Source organism: Maylandia zebra, linkage group LG16 (assembly GCF_041146795.1).
Source record: "Maylandia zebra isolate NMK-2024a linkage group LG16, Mzebra_GT3a, whole genome shotgun sequence".
NCBI lineage: Eukaryota > Metazoa > Chordata > Actinopteri > Cichliformes > Cichlidae > Maylandia > Maylandia zebra.
The window spans coordinates 5,113,852-5,136,312 of record NC_135182.1 but is presented as its reverse complement, the minus strand read 5'-3'; the positions used below and the strand labels follow the sequence as shown (position 1 = coordinate 5,136,312).

Below are 22,461 nucleotides of genomic sequence, written 5' to 3'. Positions count from 1 at the left end.
ATGGCTTGGTACTTTCCGTTCTTATCTTAAAATGAATTGTTCCTCTTTCTTGCCGAGACAACAAGGACGGTTCCTCTTTTACCAAGACAATTTTGCAGTTACAGCCAAACATAACTAACCTCTTCCTCTAAATAAATCTAATTTAAAGTGTGTGTGTGTGTGTGTGTGTTGACCTCACATGCTCTTTCTCAATTCACCTGTTGCACTTCTGACCTTTTACCAGACCAGAAGCTCACTGAGACTATGTGTATGTCTTCTACTAAATAAATGTTTTAATCAAGAACCTCTACTAAAACCTTAATATAAAATGATCTGATCTTAAGGCCTTCTTAAAGCTATCTGTTACATTGTTAAAGCCTCGTCTTAGCCTGCGGCTCAAAATAACTTCCTGCTTCTTTCTGCATACAACTTCCTGTCAGCCTGCAACTCAGTCTTTCTGAAAGAGACACTGTTTAAACCTTGGAATGCAATATCCATGCTGCAGATTATATTATTAATGCAATGACAATTATTTAACAATAGCAGTAAAATAATTTCTCTCCCCGACACTCCCCCTTTTGACCTCTGGAACACCAGAGGTCACAATACATTGTGTCCTCACGCAGACCCTTCTCTGGTGGTCTCGAACCTCGAGATCTCCAGGATCCTCGCCCCTCCTGTGGTCGCCGAGATCTTCTGCAAAGGAAACAAAACACCTTTTCTTGCATCTCCCTAACTTATCCTATCTGGGACTCTTTAATCAAAAGCATGATCCTAATTATGCTCTTAACTTATTGACTTGTATTTATGTATGTTCCTCATCACTTTAAACTCTTTAAGCCCTGCTTTCACATCCAGTTGCTCGCTCTATTTTCCCTTATCTGATCATCAACATCCTGTGCACAAGTTGTCGCTGCTGCAAGTTAATCTACTCCAAAAGAAAACAACCACTTTAATCAATTAAGTTTAAGCATATAAGCAATTACTCCTGTATACATTTCATCATAGCTAAATGCTGCCTTGAAACAACTCCTATGTGTTAACACTAACTTCATTTTAAAACCTCACATTTCCTATGTTATCACCTGTTTTGGTATAGCCTTTTTATTTCATTTTGCTCCTTTTAATGTAACAATACCTTCTAATTCTAGTTTATCAGACCTAACCAAAATATATGCTTTCCTTCCTCTTTGGTCCTTCTTTAAGTTCAGTTAAAAGCTAAATGAATTTAAGGCCTTTTGCCTGGAATCAATACTGTCATGTGTGTTTCTTAACTCTGTGTCTGTAAGCGTGTGCAATCCTTCATGAACTCATATTATCCTCACAGTAGATTGGCTAATCATAGCGCTAGCCAAAGGCTCGTGACCCTCCAGAGACAAATTTGAGCCACAACTCCTTTAAAAGCACAAAATGCAATATGTATAAAAATCATTTCTACGTAGAAGCTCCCCCTTTATCCTAAAAATACCTCCTATGTAATATCTGTATGTGTAAGCCTACATTATAACCATTTCTTCTAAAAATCAAAAAAGAAATCAAACCTGTTCTACCCCTTCAACCCTCACTAATTTTCCCTCTAAGATTTATTCACAGCTTTGAAAAACCAGCATTGTATCTTCTAAACAGGATTCAGTTCTGTCATGGTCCTGGGCCATGTTGGCCCAGCATTCTTGGTTCCTTGTATTTTCGCTCCTTATTTAGGCCAGGTTTTCTGAGGTGTCCTGTTGTGGTGTTCCCTAAGTGTTTTTTCCCTTTGTGACTCTTACCCCCTTGTGCCCCTCTGTGTATTTATGAGCTCTCGTCTCTCTTTGTGTTTATTCCATGTTTCCCCCAGCCTGTTATGTCTGTGTTCTCCCCGTGCTCTGGGTGTATTTAAGTTGTGTCTTCTGTTATGGTAGTTGCTGGTTTGTCTGTGTTGTTTCCCCTCGGTCTCCCTGCATCCTCGTTTCTGGTTTGTGTTATTAGCTTACCCAGTTTAGGTTGTTTTTTCCACCAGTGCTGTTTTGTGCCCACCGTTGTAAATAAATATTCACCTGCACCAGAGCTGCCGCCTTTTGGGTCCTTTTCTACAACTCCACACGGCTTGCCTCGCAAACCGTGACAAGTTCACTTTTAATCCTTTAACCTTAACTTAAAAATACCAGTTTCAGTTTTACCATATCCAAATGATCAAAAACCCAAAAGGTCCTAAAATGATCCTAAATTATTAAACAATTAAATTATTAAACCCTAAACCCCCCTTTATCTTGATACATTTCATGTGTCAAGATACTATACAAAACTTAAAACTGCTCAGTTTTCCCCACTCATGATCCAATCTATGTCATAAAAATAAACTTAAAACAGAACAGTTATCAGTCATGTGTTTCTACAATTAATGGTAACTGAGTTACATCAAAAATATTTCCCCTTTAGCATTTGGCCTTCTCCCAACAATATACTATAATCCCATAATCTAACCCCACCTAATAAAACAAAACAGAAATTTTCTCTGGTAAAAACAAATTGTTTATCCACATTTATTCATCCTCACCTTCATCCAGTCACACATTCACTCACATGCAGTCACACCATGTATTTGCTGATAGTGGAGCCTCCCGCACGATCAGATACTCCACCCTCAGCAAAATGAGCTCCGTCATTTTTTATTTTCCATAGGAAAATATTTCTTTATACTTTTGGACTGGATTGACTCGCATAAAATCCTTTTTACAGGGACTTACGACCTGAATTGTCCCCAGGTAGCTCTCCTCAGCCAATTGTAATCTGGAAAGCCCCCTTATATTTGCTCCTCCCGATAATTTTCAGCGCCGTTATTCACTGTTGCAGGCCTGCTTAAAACAGAAATGAAAAATAGAGCTGATTGTTAGCTCATAAAAACAAAACAAAATCACCTGACAGGTTTTCTTTAAGTGCACTGTTACAAAATAATGGGCCCAATTTTAGACATGTCCATGTTTCCTAAAACTCCCTCTATTAAAAACAAAAATAACAACAACAACCTACCTGACAGAATCAACCCATCACCACAACAACCTTAAACACACAAATCTTGCCACCACATAATTTCACCTCCTCAATACACCAAAAGTCTCATTAAAACCACACAATTTGCAAACAAAAATCACCCCCTTATACTCTTAAATTCAGCATAAGACCCCTTACGACATCATATAATCACTAAACTATAAATTCCCTACCCCAATCTGCACTTCTCGTCTCTGCTATGCTTCCTCTTCCTGAAAGTCACAGTCACACACACACTCCAGCTAATTTGCATACTGAGTCATCTCTCAAGAAGCTGTAACAACAGAAACATATGTTTAAACATTCCCAACTCATTAAATCATTTTATTTCTTCCAACAGTGATCACTAGTGTTGATCACTCAGTACAAGAGCACTCCTAAGTCACTCTTTTTTAAAACTACTTTAATCCCTTTTTCGTTTTCATAACTCCCTTTGTCATATGGCTTCTTCTATTCCTCAATTACAAACTCAAATGTATTTTATTAAACATTCACACCCTTGTATCATTCATACAAAATAGCAAGCTGTTCTTCATTGCCTATGTTTGTGTTCTTAGCCAGGTTTAATCAGTGTCTATGCATTAAACTCCATGAGCTTGTCTTGTCTTTATAAGTTTAATGCATTTTCTGTTTGTGTGTGTGAATTTGCATATGGTGCTTTTACAGTGTGTCAGACTCCTTCATAATTTTGCCTTTAAACAGTCAATTTTCTCCTCCCCAAATTTACTAACCCAAATTCTGATTTCCTACCTTAAATAGCAGCATTCCTTGTCCTCAGCCAGAAGGTAGGGCTCCACTTGCCACTTTCCACCTCCACCCTAGCCCAGCGGTCTTACCCGTCAGGTCCGAGAGTAATCGTGACTGTGCCTGCCTTAGGTTGTCCCAGGGTTTCGAGGTGGGATCTTACCCGTCATGGGCTATCCAGCCTTCCATACTCGCCTGATACGGGGCCCAAGTGGGCAGGGGAGGGAACACACTGGCTCTGGGAATTAAAGGAATGTAAGCTGCTTCCTTCATTGCATCTTATATTAAACTATCTCTATAATAAGCTATCTCAATTCTGACTCCTTCCTAGAATAATTTCACATATGGCACTTTGTGTATGTGTGTTTTCTATTCATTAATGTAATTGTCAGTTATTTTCTCTCTTCATTTTACCTTATTTATCTGTTTGTTTGTAACGTTCTACTTTAGTTCTACTAAACCTTGATGTAAAAACAATACTCCCTTATTTCACGCACACACTCTGCCTTTTGCCTACACACACACTTCTCTCTCAGACTTCCTCTGTTCACACATCACCTTATATGGGCATGCAAACTTCCTGTCACCCACACCATTTCCTGTTACACACACACCGCACGCAGCTGCTCAGAGCAGCTCAAGCTGCTTTGCTGTTTCTCCAGGCTAATCAAACTTATTTTGTATTTACAATCTACAAACCCTCTGTAATTCTACTAACTTTTGACCCAAAATGTAGCATCATTCACACAATGATTTCATAATCCTCTCACACACACCTTTTAAATAAACTAAACTCTTATAACATCACTCATGCCTCTCTCAAATTAAAACACTTTCAAAGTTTAAAACGTCCTACTTTACATCACCCAAGAAATACCTCTCACACCTTTATTCATCATGTCAAAGCTTCTAGTCACCGCATTCACACTTAAACTGTGACTAGAGTTAAGGAATATAACTCAACACACTTTCCTAAGAGTATTTTAGACATGCTTGTCATAATCAAAAAGAGCAAGTAAAAAACAAACAAACAAAAAATTGAAACCTCCATTAATTCTCACCGCACACACAAGAAATTGAAAAAATAAAACCCACCAGCAACTAATGCTGGAGAAAAGTTACTACTGAAAGTGATGTGTTAGTCTTAAGTATATACAGTGCACTCAATCTATTTATATATCTACATCCAAACTCAGTCAGTTACTATGCATCCCCTACGGCAACTCAAAACTTTATTTATAGTCCTTTGCTAAACATAAATGGCATTTTAAACACACTCTACAATGTTTGCAGCAGTATTTGTAAAACCAACTGTGGCTTAAACAGTTCACTGCTTACTCATTTGCATTTTCACTCACACACACCGTCTAAAAATAGCTCCAGCATTGCCTCAGACTCCTTTCACACAGAGATCTCTTATTACAAAGACGTCTTATATTTACAACTACTGTCAGATCTGTCAGCTTTAGCGCCTAACCAATTTTGACAAATTTCAGTTAACGGTCTAACCGATAAAGTCCAACTTTTTTGTAATCAATTAACCAGTATCTGTCCAACAGTTTCTGGCCTCATCTCTAAAGTCCCTAACTCAATTTAAAAGTGTCCAACACCCAAGGTCCAACCTTTGCTGCCCAAAAAAGCGCAGATACCGTTCCAAACGGTAAGGAGATTCTAACTCCTAGTTATTTTGGAGGTTCCCAAGTTCTCCCCGGTTGCCAACCGTACTAACCCTATTCGCCGATAGGTCAGGGCCAAGCGTCCTTGGCCGGGAGGGAGCGTTACCTCCGAGAACTGCGCTTCCTACCAGTCCAACTGGCGTTCTTGAGTAATTTATAATACTTTGGAACAACAGTAAAACACCCAACCAAGTGTAAGACTGAAGCAGGTCCAACCTTATAACCAAAAAATAACCAAATTCCCTAACCTACTAAACGGTCCAACCGCATTCAATCATTACCAGCAGTCCAACTGCTTTAAATCCTCAGTACTGTCATGACATTCTCATCAAAATCAAAACAGACATCCACCAGTAACTTCAGTGAGTAGACTTAAATTTTATCATGTCCAATTTGGCACACTTTGGAAATAATTCAACAGGTAGTGCCTTACCTTTTGGATAAGCCGGCTTATGCCCACTCACTTAGACCACTGGAACTCATGTCTGCCCGTCAGACCACCCAAGACCACCAAATTTCTCCATCTAAACCTCCAACTCACCCTCCTCAATAACCGGACGAAGCCCCCAAATGTTAAGATTCAGTATTGAGGAAGGGTACAAGAGGTGATCGAAGAATAACCACACCGATCCGGCCGGGTGAAGTCAAACGATGATTTTAATGAACACACGTGTGGGAAGACGACTCTGTACGCAGACAGGAAGTAGTCTTCAACTTAATCAAAGCATGAACAGATATTTTATAGCATCAGGGTTTGTTTACTGACGCCCCTTCATACGTCACAGACACATTTTATACATAGATCAGATCAACATCCTCATGACTTTTCCCCTAGAAAATCATCTTCTATTTTCATGGCTTGGTACTTTCCGTTCTTATCTTAAAATGAATTGTTCCTCTTTCTTGCCGAGACAACAAGGACGGTTCCTCTTTTACCAAGACAATTTTGCAGTTACAGCCAAACATAACTAACCTCTTCCTCTAAATAAATCTAATTTAAAGTGTGTGTGTGTGTGTGTGTGTTGACCTCACATGCTCTTTCTCAATTCACCTGTTGCACTTCTGACCTTTTACCAGACCAGAAGCTCACTGAGACTATGTGTATGTCTTCTACTAAATAAATGTTTTAATCAAGAACCTCTACTAAAACCTTAATATAAAATGATCTGATCTTAAGGCCTTCTTAAAGCTATCTGTTACATTGTTAAAGCCTCGTCTTAGCCTGCGGCTCAAAATAACTTCCTGCTTCTTTCTGCATACAACTTCCTGTCAGCCTGCAACTCAGTCTTTCTGAAAGAGACACTGTTTAAACCTTGGAATGCAATATCCATGCTGCAGATTATATTATTAATGCAATGACAATTATTTAACAATAGCAGTAAAATAATTTCTCTCCCCGACACTATCAATTGTAGCGCCCCGGAGAACAAACCCGTACTTAGTCCCTGAATCAAACAGCCAGGTCGTCTTCACGGCTACCAAGCTGTCCGCACGCATCTCGTGATCACAAGAAGCAAAACGGGTTTATTTTTTTCTTGTAATATCTTGCTATGCTTGGGAACATCTCAGAGAGAGAACGAGATCTGCCTTTTCTTTTAGTTCCACGTAACAAGATGAATCAATCTGATAACCACAACAGAAAAGATAACAGCAAGCACAGCTTTTTTTTCTGCTTCTGTAGTTTTCTCATCCTATTAAGTCCTGCTCAGCTTGTGGCATCATCAATGAACTGCACTTTTGTAATGGAAAGGCTGCTTTACAGTTGTAGTTTGCCATTTGTTGCAAATCTTTTAGCTTTCAGTGGGATATTTTTATTCACTTCCAATGCGGGAAAATCAAAATCTGGACATAAGGAAGTACTGAACTCAGTGTTATAGAGATGCACGACTAAAAAAAACAAGAATACCACTTTAATGGTTGATGTCAGACATATAGAATGAGAACAGATACAAATATTTTATAATAATATTTAGGTCATGTTTATAGGTAGGTTGAGCACATTTTATAAAAGTTATTTTGGATCGATCTGTCTACTAAATGAGTGTAATGTCAGGTTGTGAGCACAGCCAGACAGAACAATAAGCTTACCTCTCTCGTGAATATACAAACACCCTTTTCTACATCTTAGTTCTTTGTAACAATCCCACTCTGACCAAAGCATTGGAAACAACTTGGGGTACAGCATCTGGACCGAGGCAATGCACAGGAGAGTTCGCCAGGTACAGAGAGAACATGCAAACTCCCCATTGACCGTATTAACCAGTGTGCTTTTATTTTGAAAGAAACATCAGTTCTGCTTTAAAACGATTACTTTTCATTAAAATAAACTGTCTGCACAGTTAAGTATTACTTTCTGTATTTTTATGTGACCCACAGGGGGCTCTGTAGCTGACTTGGAGCTCTGTGTAGCATAAATGCTACAACAAGTGTGCACATAAAAAAAGAAACAACATCAAATTAATGCTGCATTGATTTACATTGGATCCTTCTGGCACTTAGAGCTAAGGCTGCTCAGCACAAAAATCATCTTATCTCTCATCGTCCTGGATGACTACGTTCAATTACTCGTCCTGACATCACATCAGCAGCTGCGTTGTTTTTCTTTCCTAATATCAGATGAGTGTGTCACCAAAGTCCTATAAAAGTTTGCAGAAACACGAACGCTTTGACATCAACTTTATTTGCTGCAGCTCTGCCTTCCTTCATTGTCAGCCTCAGTTTTCTTTCTGCCTATTACTCTCTCACCCCATATCTTCATACCTCCATAGTCTTCATTAATCACAGCAAGCTCTGGAGCGAGCTTTGAAACAGAGCTGTAAAGAATAAGGAATCAAATATGCACAGAGAGCATGAGGGAGGGTTTTTATATGACCGGGAGGAAACCTGGTTATGTCTGTCAGACACAGAATGGACTTTGGAGGTATTCAGGATTTTACACATGTACTTCTACTCCTGCTGCCCATTCAGCCTCTTGCTTTTGCAAACAGGAAGCAGTGGAGCAGGCAGGAATGCAAATAATTTCGTTTTTACCTTTCACTTTTTCCTATTTGATTTTTTTCCCCCTTACTTTCATGCAGGGGTTAGCTGTGCTGAATATTTCTTCAGCATAGTCATTTGTGTGTTTCGCCACAAGAGGGAGGTAGAGCAATTTGAATATCTACAAGCTGGTATTCTGTAATGCTGTAATATGGCCAAATAGTTTAATGACAGTGACAATCTGAACATAGTATAAACTGAGTAACAAAATATGATTAATGTGACTTCATAATGAAAAACAGGTTAAAAAATATATTACATTTTTTTCCATGACACAGCACACTGTATCGTTTTGCAGGACAGTTCACCCAAAGTGTTAAAGTTGTGTGCTTTGCATCTGTTTGTTTATAGACATATTCTATCTTTGCATTTCAAACGGGTGAAAATAACATTTGAAACTTGTCTTGTTTACCTCTGCTCGACAACAAAGCCTCCACTTCTTACATCTTTCTTATTTTGCTCATTCTGTCGGTTTATCTCTGCTGAAAAACTCAAAACCTACCAAAAATGTTTAATTTCACGTCAATCATAGCCGTCATTTCTCGCCGAATAGAGCTGACAGTGGGTGAATGGTCCAAATCTTGAGCTGAGTTAGATGCAAATGTCTTTTATTCGGTTCATACCTGAAGTGATCTGGGTGATTTTTTTTTCCCCCCGTGTCTGCTGGTTTCCAGCCACAGCGAACCTTTCCCTGTAAGCGTATTTTTCATTTGGCTCAGGGTAATTATTATGTCATCAGGCCCCCCAATAGCTGTCTAATGGCAGCGTTGCGGTTGCTCATTATTTGTGAAGTTAAATTGAACAAGCTTCAATCAGAGGAATGATGATAGGCTGAGGCTCCTTAATGTAGTTTGAAAAGGAAAATTAGAAAATTAAAATAATTTGTAGCAAGGTTCAACCGAAGCAATAACCGCCTCTAAGCGGTGTATATAAATCCCGAAAATCACAGGAAGGATCTAAACCACTGTAGTGATATAACTCGTCCGAAGGGTGGGTGTGGGGTGTGTGTGTGTTGGGGGGTTGTTGTTGCTGAGGTACCTTTCATTAGCTGAAGATGTCTTGGGAGATTGCTTGGGCTGTTATCTGTGAAGTCTCTGAAAAAATTGTTCTAAATCACCGTCAGAACAGCCAGAGCACACACTGATCGTCAAGCAGTTTAGTCCAAACATTGCAGAATGACAGATATTTAATGTAGAATGACAACTTCTAAATATTGCAGAACATTGGATGTTTTTGCTTTGTTATTCATTTTATCATTTTAAAAATGCTTTCATTGAGTGAATCACCAGATATGTTGATGTGATTGTTCTGAGTTGTATTAAAAGAGCGTTTAGCTGTAAAGAAAAAGAAAGCAGAACCAATCTGGTTTGAAAAGATTAAACACCTTTACCACGCGCTGCTCTAAAAATCCTATTTCCTGTTGTCCTTTCTCTCTTGCAGGGCTTTGAAGACCCCAAAGACAAGTGAGTAGTGACTCATTGTGCTTGTTGTTTTGTCTGTGTGCCACCTTAGAGGATTTGTTCTTGCTTTGCCCAAGACGATAGGCAATGATCCTGAAAATGAGCTGAAAGACAAGAAGAAGCACTTTGAAACACAAATATGATTGTCACTGGTAATTTTAACTGGAAAGTCAGAATAAATGGCATAATAATAAGATGATGTGCAAGATCTTTGATTTGTATGAGAGTCAGTGTCCAGGTAAAGGATCAGTTTAAATTAAAATGTTTTGGGGGGGGGTTTCAATTCGGTTTTGCCAGAGTGCCAAATCATAACAGTCACCTTAAGGCATATTATATTGTAAGGTAAAGACCCTACAATAATACAGAGATAACCTTAACAATCAAACAATCCCCTATGCAAGTACTAGGCAACAGTGGGAAGGAAAAACTCCCTTTTAATAGGAAGAACCAGGCTCAGTTCAGTTTTCAACATGTTGGAGGTTCAAAGTGAAAATTAGGGCAGTTTTGTATGGAAGAGGTAATGCAGGAGTCTGCATTTGCACTTTAACCCTTTATCATACAGCTGTAGCTTGAATATGTGTTGTGTACACAGCTAAGATAATAAAAAAGTGTGCCAGCGTCCATCAATATATGAACTTATCAGAGCTTGGTGGTTGCAATCACAGTTTTAAGCATCATTGATCGATAAGTCATCTAACGTTTCTTGGAGGGCAGGTTAAACGTGTTCCAGGATCGCTTCTAGCAGATGAATGCTTGCAGTTGTCGTATAATCCACCTGCATGAGTGCTAGTGTCTAAATTCTGATTCTCTCCATGAGTCTTTTGCTGCTGGACAGAGTTTATGTTCTTAATGTGTTGCAGTATCAACTGTTTCATCCAAGATTTACAAAAAAAAAAGGGCAGAGGAAGGGATAGTTAAGCCAAAGGCTCTCAGTGATCAAAGAGGAGCTGTCGTTTATGGAGAAGCTGTCCTCCTCTTCTCCTCCAAATAGTTCTGTATATGTGAGTTTGTTCTGAGCTGCAGCATCCAAGCCTCTGCCTCAGGCTACAGCACAGATCTTACTTCTTATGCAGACTGACAGGTTTTTAGAGTCGAGAGGAAGTACATGCTGGGTTTTTCGTCAACTGCTACACTGGATACGATGTCACAGCTCAGTTTGGAAATCTGTTTCCATCTGTCTTAAAATCAGTGAATGTAACGTATATTAAGACTTGACATCGTAGAGACAAACCAATCCTTTCTTTCTGATTTGTTGAGGCCTCAAATGCCACCGATTAGAGCTACAGTACAGCACTGAAACTGACAAGTGTTTAAAGACAAAACCTTTAAAGTTAGACATGTCTACACAAAATATTCCAATTAACTACTTAACAACTCCTAAAATTCTGCCTCCAATCGCTCAACTTCTGGGTATTGTTAAATCCAAACACAGTATTCCAGACTAACCGTCAAATGCATTTTATATGTAGGTGAATCTGCGTTTTGCAGATTTAGTGATTGTTTTTAGACAAATTGTCTCATCTGACTGTTCAAGTTTGAGGGCTGCAGTGATCTTTCAGGTCAGAGGTGTGAAAAATCTTCCTGACTTCTCAGTTTCTTCCATCGTTTTCACACTTAATGTTAATATTGGACAAAGATAACCCAAAGAAATAAAAAAATACAGTTTTTAAATGATAAGTTCAATTATTAAGGGAAAAAAGCTATCCAACTCTACCTGACAATACGTGAAAAAGCAGTTGCTGCTTAAACCCAATAACTGGTTGCGCCAGCCTTGGCAGCAAGAACTGCAATCATGCATTTGCAATAACTGGCAATGAGTCTTTCATACTGCTGTGGAAGAATGTTGGCTCACTCTTCTTTGCAGAATTATTTTAATTCAGCCAGGAGAGTTTGAGCATGATTGACCTGTTTAAGGTTATGCCAAAGCATCTCAATCAGATTTAAGTGCAGATTTTGACTGGGCCTAGGTTTATGCCGGCTGTAATGGGACTCAAAGCTTCCAAGAAGTTCAAATTTTCTCTCATCAGTCCACAGAATCTTTTCCCAAAAGCCTTTGGGATCATCAAGACGATTTTTGGTAAATGTGAGATGAGTCTTTGTTTCCATTTTGATCAGCAGCTGTTTACTTCTTGGGACTCTCCCATGGGTGCTATTTTTGTCTTGTCTCTTTGTCATTGTGAATCATGAACTCTGACCTTTAGATGTTTTTAACATGGTGTTCTGGGTTCTTTAATGAGCTCTCAGATGAGTTGCCTATGTGCTCTTGGAGTAATTTTGTTAGGCTGGCCTCTCCTGGGAAGCTTCACCGCTGTTTCCATGTTCTCATTTTCAGTGTTGGGAAGGTTACTTTTAAAATGTATTCCATTACAGATTACAGAATACATGCCCCAAAATGTATTTTGTAATGTATTCCGTTACGTTACTCAATGAGAGTAACTTATTCTGAATACTTTCGATTACTTAATATATTATCATGCTGTTTACAACTACATGAATGTGATTTATTACTATTACTGAAGTTCCGCGGGTCTGAACCGTAGTAAAGGACCTCTGGCTAATACGTCGGTTCTGTGTTGGGCTCGTAGCCGAAAACTAGCTTTACTTTGTTGTCTGGGTCAACTTTGCTTGCCAGAGACAGAGAGAGGCGTTGAAAGGCTGCTCCAACGGAACTTATTGTTTCGGAGGAAAACACGAACACGGTGTACAGTCGAGTCTTAATATCTTACTTACAACTGGGCTCGTCAGGCACTCTTCTTGGCTGCAGTGGTTATTATTATATTTACATGCTTCCAGCTCCCGTTTCTGCTACGATAACTACTTTTCGACTCTCCTTTTTCTCCCTCCTCGCGCTCACAGACACATAACGTGTATGGCAGTCCATTCTCCCTGCAGCACGGACTATACTGCCCGTGATGCTACATTCTTTAGAGCTATGCTTGTAGCATTCTGCCTGTTAGCTTAGCACAACAACAACAACAACAAAAGGCGCTCTCTCACCCAGGAAACACACAGTCGCAGAGAGAGAGAGAGAGCGTCGCCCTGTAACCATGGTAACCGTAACGCTGCCGCCTGGTACAACAGAACTTAGCTGTCAAACAAAACCCAAACAGTCCTGACCCGCCACGATATGAAACAGGAAAGTACTGCTGTGTAATCCATTTATTTCAACAAAGTAACTGTATTCTGAATACCACCCTTTTAAACGGTAACTGTAATGGAATACGGTTACTCATATTTTGTATTTTAAATACGTAACGGCGGTACATGTATTCCGTTACTCCCCAACACTGCTCATTTTTTGAATAATGCCTCTCACTGTGGTTCACTTGAGTCCCAAAGCCTTTGAAATAGCCTTGTAGTCCTTTGCAGACTGATGGATGACAATCACTTACTTATCTGTTCTTGAGTTTCTTTAGACTGTGGCATGATTGTGTTGCCATTTTTTAAGATCTCTGAGTCTGCCTCACTTTGTCAAACAGGGATTTCTTAATTCTTCAGGTCTTGTAGTAATCAGGCCTTGAATTGAATTGAAGTCAACTTTCAAAAAGAAAGCTTATCTCTGATCATCAAACTAATTTGATGATGTATGCAAAAAAAAGCCCCTAAGAAATCAGATCGCAGCACTGTGTATGATTTCCTATTTGCAGCTACACCTCAGGTTACAGTGGGTTGTTAAGGTGACCCTCGAACAGTTTTAGTAAACTTCTGTTTAGTCAATAGTTATTAAGAAAGTCTTTTGGCTTGATTTTCAGACAAGTTCTTTAAGAAAGCAGTGGATCAAAAAGTTTAGCTGCAGTAAAGCCAAACAGTCTTTGTTGACTCGGCATGAAATGTAAATGTCAATCAGTCTCCTCTTGTTTTATTCAGGCATTTTATTTTCAGAAACACACAGGAAAACCTAAACCCAGAGGACGAGGTGGATGAGTTTCTGGGCCGGGCCATCGACGCGCGCAGCATCGACCGTCTGCGCTCGGAACACGTCAAGAAATTCCTGCTCACCTTTAGAGAGCCTGACCTGGAGAAAAAGGTTAGACGCGCACACACGCGGACACACAAAGTCCAACTGCCAATATAGCAAAAGATAATTGGCCGTGACAAGCAATCTTCTTTGTGCAAAAAGCTCTCTCTTTTTCGGTCCCTCTGGGAAGTCACTCAAAAGCAAAGTATAACACAGAAAGAGAGGAAGCAGGGGTTTAAATGGAGAAGAGAAACTGCTTCAGACAGTGAATGGCAGGCTGAGAAGAGGTTTGCAGCTGGGTTGTTATAAAAGGAATTTGGGAGGAAAAAGGGAAAAAGAGTTTTTGCTTCGTGTACGGTGAAAGCGAGATCTGAAGGAATTTTGGAGAGCCTCCGGTTCCATGTCTGTCAGACCACTTCTGCCTTTAGGCTCGTGTACAATCTTTAAATCCTGTTGATCCACAGTTTGATTTTGAGGCACAGCAATATCTCCAAGTTTGGAGAAACAAGTTTCTCTTGGCCATACAGAAGGAGTATTTCAACTTAGAGTTTATCCAGTAAAATAAACTTTTTGCAGGATAGCAGCTGAGTAGCCGCTGCACATGCCAGACACGGATCAGTTGCTAAGATTTCTTTCATTTTTAAGGATCGTAAGTAGTTTTTTGATATCGGGATATGGTTTTCTTTTCAGCTGTAAAACGCCAATAACCAATTTTTTTTTTCTTTTTTAAACTTCAACAAACATCACGAAACAATCTTTTCAGCTTTGAAATATCAATACTCACTTGAAAACCTCACTGTCTTTCAGCCATTGTTCTCACATACGAAAGTCTAAGTCAGAATTTACGTCTGCACGAACAAATTATGCCTGTGCTCTGCAGGCTCGTGAGAATCAACTGTTCAAACTCTTGTCATATTTTTACATTTTGTTGTCTTTATTTTTCTAATTTTTTATTGACTGGTTCAAAGCTTGAGTATTTCAAGCTCGTGCTTTCTAATTTCAAATGGGATTTCAAAGCAGCCTCAAATCTTGACGGAGTTAAATGTCATCTGCGCTAAATGTCAGCTGTTCCCAGATTCTCCGAATGAAGAGGAAGTATTTAGAGAAATAAATAAAAGTCGAGGCTTACACTAGTTAAACCCATGTCAAGTGTGAACTCGTCATTTTTGTGATTTATGTCTGACTCGAGTACAGCTCTGCTACAAGCGTCTGTGGTGTTGACGTACTCGTTCCAAAATACCCAGAGAGACATAATTGAGTCAGACTTTTCATACTTTTTTATCTTGTTGGTTGTTTTGTATGTTTTTCACCCCTCATGCCGTCAGAGGGACAGAATGTAAGAAAAGTCTGTGTCACTGAACTGCTGTCTCCTTCCCTCCTGCAGTACTCCAAACAGGTGGACTCCAGGTTTGGGGCTTATGTGGCCTGCGCCTCCCTCGTCTTTCTCTTCATCTGCTTCATCCAGATTGTCATCGTGCCACCGTGAGTCAACACTTGGAAATAATACACAGATAGGACCGTGGAAGTTTGAGATTTACTTCACAACTTTGAAAAGTTTACTCTGATTACAGTTTAAACAATTGTAGCTCAAATGTATGAAATAAATAAGTGCAGAGTACACAAAGTGAGCTTAAACGGCCACACGATTCATTTATATATTAAAATCAGATAAACTTTTAGGACTAGAACTTTGGAGAAAGAGCACTTCTTACTAAAGTTTTTTCTTAATATACATAAAAGATAATGTGGGGGTGGGACGGGGTAATCAATATTCCTTTTGGTCTAAATGCAGTTTTTAATAATGCAGCACAATTTTAATATTCATTGCAAATTATTTTGTGAACTTCATGGCCATGGGCTTTGGACCCCCGGCGTCTCCAAGGCCTAGTTTGAGAACTACTGCTTTACACAATCAAAATTGGGTAGGTCAACATTTGCCACTTTATTAGGTACACCTGTTCAGCTGCTTGTTAATGCAAATATCTCATCATCCAATCAGCATTTAGGCATTTAGACACGGTCAAGACGACCTGCTGAACTTCAAAGAAGCATCAAATGGGGATAAAAGGTGGCTCCGAATGTTGCTGGTCTGAGTATTTGAGAATCTGCTAACACGGGATGCTTTGAAAATAGAGAAATTATCCAGTGAGCCGAAGTTCTCTGGGAGAACTTGACGCCAGGGGCCAGAGGAGAATGGTAAGCTGATATTAAGGCTTAAATAACCAGTCGTTAAAACCAAGAAGCATCACTAAACTCACAGCACATTAAAACTAAAAGCAGATGGACTGTAAATTTAGAGACCACACAATGTGCCACTCCTGTTAGCTGAGTGCAAGAAACTGAGGCTGGAGTTCCCACAGGCTTACCGAAGAAAACCGAAAAGTGCTTCCTGGTATGATGAGTCTCAGTTTCTGCTGGAACATCAAATTTGGTGTTAACATGATCTGTGCTGTGCTGCATCATCAGTTCAGGCTGATAGTGATGAAGAATTAAGGCAGTCTGAAGTCGAAAGGGGGTCCAACCTGGTACTAGCAAGGTGCACCTAATAAAGTGGCCAGTGGGTGTATATATAAGAAGTTGCTCCAAGTTGAAACTGAATTGCTTGGTCTTCTAAATAGTACTCCCATGGTATAATCCCAAAAGCTGTCTTTATTAGGCAAATATAACTATCTCCTTATATTTCATAAGCACTAATACATGCGTTTTAATAAATTGTTTAGAAACTATGTCTTTGTTAGTGGTCAGTGTGTGCGTTCAGGCTTTGGAGCCTTACAAAACTCGGCACAGCTTTAGTCTTAATGCTGTCTGTTCCAAGTTCTCTTCCAAATTCTTCAGCCTTTATCCTTAAAACAGGACTTATAAAGATGAATCACTGAATAGAGGAGTAATAAAAGATGATGAGTAATAAAAAAGAATATCAGATCAAAATCAGCATAATTGCACCCGAGCACTGGCCAGATTTTAAAGCTCTGTCAGATTTTGTCTCAAAGCGAGCCCTCCTCTCTCTCTTCTTTTTTTGCAAACTGCACTCAGAGGTTTCTCCCTGCCCATCTCTTAGTATTGATCTTCTTTAGCCTGCCTCTTTATTAACCTTTCTCCTCAGTACTTTCATCTCACCACTCCTCTCTTGTCTTTTAATCCTGTCCTTAAAGTCCCACATAGGCTGCCTCCTCACATCTCATGTCCCTTGTTATTTAATCTATTTTTATAATCGCTTTTACCCTCTTAATCTTAATGCTTCTTCTCTTTGGTGTTATTCATTCCCGTCACACCCACGAGTAAGATGTTTACTTCCACAGTATTTAGCACAAGGTTGTAGACTATAAAGAGAAAGTGTTAACTTATCAGATGCCACACTGACTGTGAATTGCAGAGTAATAAATATTGCAGTAGATACATCCAATCTCTTTGTTGTCTGCAGCTCCAGACTGATGATCGGCTTCTTCGTCACCTGTCTCATTATCCTGACGGCTGTTATGTTCGTCTCAGCTGTGTACTGCTGTTTTGGGGTGAGAAGTCTATGCTTGTAATGAATGACACAGAGAAACTCAGAGCTTTGCTCAGATTTGTTGCAGATATAAGGCATTCGGCAAAGTGATAACCAATACAAGCGATTATAGATGCTTTTATGAGAATGTTATCCCGTAAGATAGCTGCCTCGTTTCAGTTCGGTTCAGCGTAAGACATCGTTCAGACAAATCTAAATGTTTTATCGGGCTGTGGTTTGGATGCTGTACTTGTTATGAATTGTGGTCAGAGAATCCTTCATCTAGAAAATGAAAGATATTCTCCTCAAAGGAAGTTCTTTTTGATCAGAATCTGTTACATTTTTACAACAGACTCCCTTGGTGCGTATCTATTATATGAATTAAAAATTGTTAAGTTTCCCTCGTGTTTATGTGAGTCTTTGAGAAAAGCTGCTCCATCTCATATTTACTTTATCTAACATAATTCAGGATACGTTTCATGTTTCTGTAGTTTGTCTGTATTCTTGCACAAGATTATTCACAGAAGGGAGCCTTTGTTCAACTTTGTTCTATAAAACTTTATGCATATTAGCCTAAGGTTACTAGACTATAAACTTCAACAGCAACAACATAAACTTTCAGCAGTCTCTGCTGTCAATTTGATCAGTATTTAAAGGTGCAATTATTGTTTTTTGAGTTACAAAAATGATTCTACCCATAGATAAACATTAATTAGTGGGTACTTACATGCAATATGTAATTCCAACAAACTGATGCATTCTCATAAACTTAGAATTAGTCCATTAAAATAAATAGGAGCAGGCTCCAATTTGTGGAAGCTGTCATGTTGCCTCGCTATCTTCAACACAGTTGCCGAAACGGACATCTCGGTTCCACCAAATCAGGTTTTATTTGTTCAGCTAGAGACCAGCCACATGTGTAGTTTGCCAAAGGCGGGGAAAAGAGAACTCATAGGAATTCATTAGGAGGCAAATGTTAATTCATACCTGCACCTTCAGGCTCAAGATGTGAAGGCTCATGCTTACAGTATGTGAAGTTGAACATGAAGGAAAGAGACAGCAGGACTGGCATCTTAATAAAACATCATCCTCTTCCTCCTAACTGCTAGCCTCATCCCCTGAACTGAAAACAGAGCTCTAACTCATGACTGTCGCACTTACTTGTTGTCAGCAGATTAGACATGCAATCCTCTCATCCACACACAGCTGACAATGAGCCGGCTGAACAACAGCAGCTGGTTTTAAGCTAACATTATACAAGCTAATGTTCGGCTCGAGTGTCCTAAAAATCCCACTTTCCCTCTCGTGACAGCCGAATTACAACTACACATTGTATCAGAGTTTATTCACTAAGTCCAACCATGTTAGATACACTTCACTGACGATGGCTAACAGCAGCTAACAGAGGCTAACAGCAGCTAACAGAGGCTAACAGAGGCTAACAGCAGTGTTTACCCACAGAAAAGTTTAGGATATCCTTAAAAACTCGCAGTCAACTGCAATCTATTTACGTCTAGTGGTGCGATTTTACACTCTGTACCCTTAACAAAGCCTGTGACTCTAAATATCAGGTAAAAACTGAAGATATTTCACATGGTTATCCTAGTCAAATGTTATGGAGTTTTCATTTTTAAATAACAGCTAACACAGCATTTTTTAAAAATTGCATTTCATAGGATAACTTAAGGAATAGTATTTTAGTAAAATATTATCAATCTCCCAATGTTTAGGTAGCTGTTTCCTCCCTCTGTTCTCAGTTTTGATCTGTTTGTGTGGACTTTAGCAAAGAACAGATTGTGCTTTAACAGAAGCAGCTGATGTTCTTTTTGCACTACGTCTTCAGCTGCGTATTTGGTGCCTGTTCAGTAAACACAGGGGTACTGGGCGCTGTGCTGTAATAAAGACAGTTACAGAATAGCATGCAGCTCAGTTGATTACTTTGTTGCGCTGCCTCTAATGTAATTATCTGGTACATTCTTCTGGAGTTAATAAGTTCGCAAATTTTCACAATCTCTTCCACAAGTTTCTATAAAGTGGGCCTTGTCGAATAAGATTTGCAGTGAGACCGTAAATCCTTTTGTCGATCAGTTTTCTTTCTGCTGTTGATGACTCACAAGAAACGGGAAAGGTTTGAGAAGAGAAAAATAGAGCTGCTGCTTGAAGGTTTTCATAACGGTGAGTCATGGCTCTTTTTTTTAAAAACAAAATATAAAAAAAAGCAGAGCCTCTTTTTTACACAGAGCTGTAAAAGCATGGTCAAACTGGAAACCAGTGACTGAGAAAATGAAGTCAGTTAATTCAATTAAAACTGAATATTAATTGTTGGAATTCTTCTGTCCTCCAGATCTTCCCAGTGCCTCTGCAGACACTCTCTAAGAGAATAGTTCAGTCTAGACTAAACAGCACCTTGGTTGGTGTCTTCACCATCATCATCGTCTTTCTTTCTGCTTTCATCAACATTGTAAGTTTTCATTAACAGGATTCCCAAATTCCCATTTTCTTGTCATGGGTCAATGTTTCAAGGAGAGGTTTTTGACTATGATGCTTTTGAGTGTCTGGATTTGAAAGTCTCGCAATAATTTTGACCCTTTTTAGTTCACGTGCAGCAGCCATGACCTGTGGAGTTGCATCAAAGCACAGCACAACATCAGCCTGGACAGTGTCAATGCCTGCCATGCTTACTTCCTCAACTACAGCCTGGACACACAACACAGCCCCTGTGGACATGATGGCCTCATCTGCAGCTTTCCTGAGGTACAGATGCCTTGTTTTATCTATGGCCTATCTGTTTTATTTATTAGATTATTTCATCAATAAATTTACAGGTATCCTTTTAAAGTATGACACAACAAACAAAGAAAAGAAGATCCAAGTTTGTTGAAGACTAAGGAAAGTTAGGCGGATGATTTGTCTAAAAAAAGTACAGCCAAAAGATAACCTTTCAGAAAATGCCAGTTGAAGTTTAAATACTAAAATCTGCTGGTCAACTCACTAAAGTACATTACATCAGGCCTCAATAGATCAATTAAGTTCCTTCCATCCAACCATCCATCCCTCTTTCCATTCTTCCTTCCATTGCCACTATCCGAGGCCAGGTCACAGGGGCAGTAAAGAAGCCCGAACCTCCCTTTCCCCAGCCACTTTCTCCAGCTCATCCGAAGAAACACCAAGGTGGTTCCAGGCTAGCTGAGATACATAATCTCTCCAGTCCTGGGTCTACCCATAAGAACTCTTCCCAGCAGGACATGCCTGGATTTCCTCGCCCAAGAAGTGCCCAGGAGGTTCCTCCTGACTCACTGAACTCCTCACTCCCTCTCTCAGGCAGGGGCCAGCTGTCCTTCAGAGAAAGCTCATTTGTGCTGCTTGTGTGTGTCTCTTTGAGTCACTACCCAGAGATTGTGAACATCAGTGACATAGATGACCCGTAAATCAACAGCTCCGCTTTTATGCACAGCTCTCCCTTCACCACAAATGACTGGTACAGCGACATGGCCCCAGTCCATGTATCAATCTCTCGCTATACTCATTTGTAAACAAGACCCCAAATTCCTCCACATTTAAGCAGCAACTCCTCCCTGACCCAGAGTGGACCCTCCACTCTTTTCCAGCTGAATACCATGGGCGTAACATAACATATATAGTCATCATAAGGCGCTTTATATTGTAATGTAAAAACCCTATAATATTACAGAGCAAACCTCATTGATCCAATAATCGGTATGAGCAAACACCGCACGGAGAACAAGACTGTGGCTTAGGTAGGTCAGCCATCTGTTGCAGCTGGTTGGGCAGTGAGGTGAAACAGAAGAGACCGGAGCTGATGGATAACCTGCGGGCTGTCCGCATAAGTGCAAATTAATTTTATTAATCCTAAACTGAACAACAGCCAATGGCACGAGTCCAGGACTTAAATAAGACACAAATACGACTCAGGTGCTGCTGCCAAGTTTCCCTCATAGGGATAAAATGTGGGCAGAATCTCATTCATACAACACTTTTCAACCAGGTGTTGCAGCTCAAGGTGATGCACAACAATATTAAAACTGCAAGCAATAAAAAAAAAAGCAACGATAAAACACAAGCACTAAAAAGAGAGAAATGCATGTGCTTAAACAAGTTATGTACTTTATAGAACATTAATGAGCATTATGACATCTAATCATTGCTTTCTGCTGTGACGAATGGTGTAATGAAATCACCTTGTATACCATACACTGTTAGAGCAAACACATGGTTAAAATTGGGTAAAATTTGTCTTGCAAAGTACTGCATTGCTTTTTTTGAACACCACACACGCACACACACACACACACGTAACTGTAAGATTTCAATGTGAGACTTCTGACATGAAACGAAATTTTGGGAGCAGAACAAATGGGTGCTAAGTGGGGGTAATTGCAGCTGTAAATGTTAACATTTGGTGTGCACACTCGTGCTCAAATTAGAAGTTAAGCAGTGAAAATGTGGGTTAATCGTGTGTTTTATAACTCATCCAGATGCAGCTTGTTCAGTCAGAACTGTTGCAGCATATAAAGCCTGGCCACTAAACAATAGTCTCTTTGCATTTTCTCCCTCAGTACTTCTCGTCCTGCGTGCTGCTGAGCCTGCTGGCCTGTTCCGTCTTCCTGCAGGTCAGCAGCATCGGTAAGCTCTTCCTCATGCTCTTCATCGAACTGCTTTACCTTCTCATCATGGAGGTTCCCAAAGTGAGCCTCTTTGACAACCAGGACCTGCTGGTCATGGCCAATGCCATCAACAACGCGTGAGTCTCTTTATTACACCTGTGTGTGTCTCTGTGTGTCATTTCATGCCTGTAATGATTAAAGCTTCGAAGGTGTGCAGATGTTCTTAGTGCTCACCGGCTCTTCTTTGTTCCTCCCTCACAGTGAGCCCATGAATGGAACAAGGTGAGACTGATGGCGGGACCCAAAGTGGTCTCTGTCATCTGTTTACGCTAACAGCATCATTATCACTCCTCTGGCACAAATGGAACTATAATGACCTGCTGGCAACAGATGCTAACGCTAATTAGCCAAGATTTAGAGGGCAGCTTGTTTTTGTGTTTTATGTTATTTTCCTGCAGAGTACATCTTT

General features: G+C 39.8%; 1 protein-coding gene across 2 annotated transcripts in view; it reads left to right on the top strand.

Moving 5' to 3' along the window:
* The window catches only part of adcy5 (adenylate cyclase 5), a 104,651-nt gene that overhangs the window by 70,159 nt on the left and 12,031 nt on the right, over nt 1-22,461 (top strand). Inside the window, exons 9-16 of one of the 2 annotated variants that reach the window (XM_004568973.5) lie at nt 9,903-9,925; nt 13,805-13,949; nt 15,265-15,362; nt 17,302-17,389; nt 19,712-19,828; nt 19,963-20,121; nt 21,945-22,129; nt 22,254-22,274. In XM_004568973.5, coding sequence (XP_004569030.1) covers nt 9,903-9,925; nt 13,805-13,949; nt 15,265-15,362; nt 17,302-17,389; nt 19,712-19,828; nt 19,963-20,121; nt 21,945-22,129; nt 22,254-22,274 — 836 coding nt within the window. Of the gene's footprint in view, nt 1-9,902; nt 9,926-13,789; nt 13,950-15,264; nt 15,363-17,301; nt 17,390-19,711; nt 19,829-19,962; nt 20,122-21,944; nt 22,130-22,253; nt 22,275-22,461 lie in introns of both variants that reach the window. The other variant, XM_004568972.5, reaches the window with a different exon arrangement.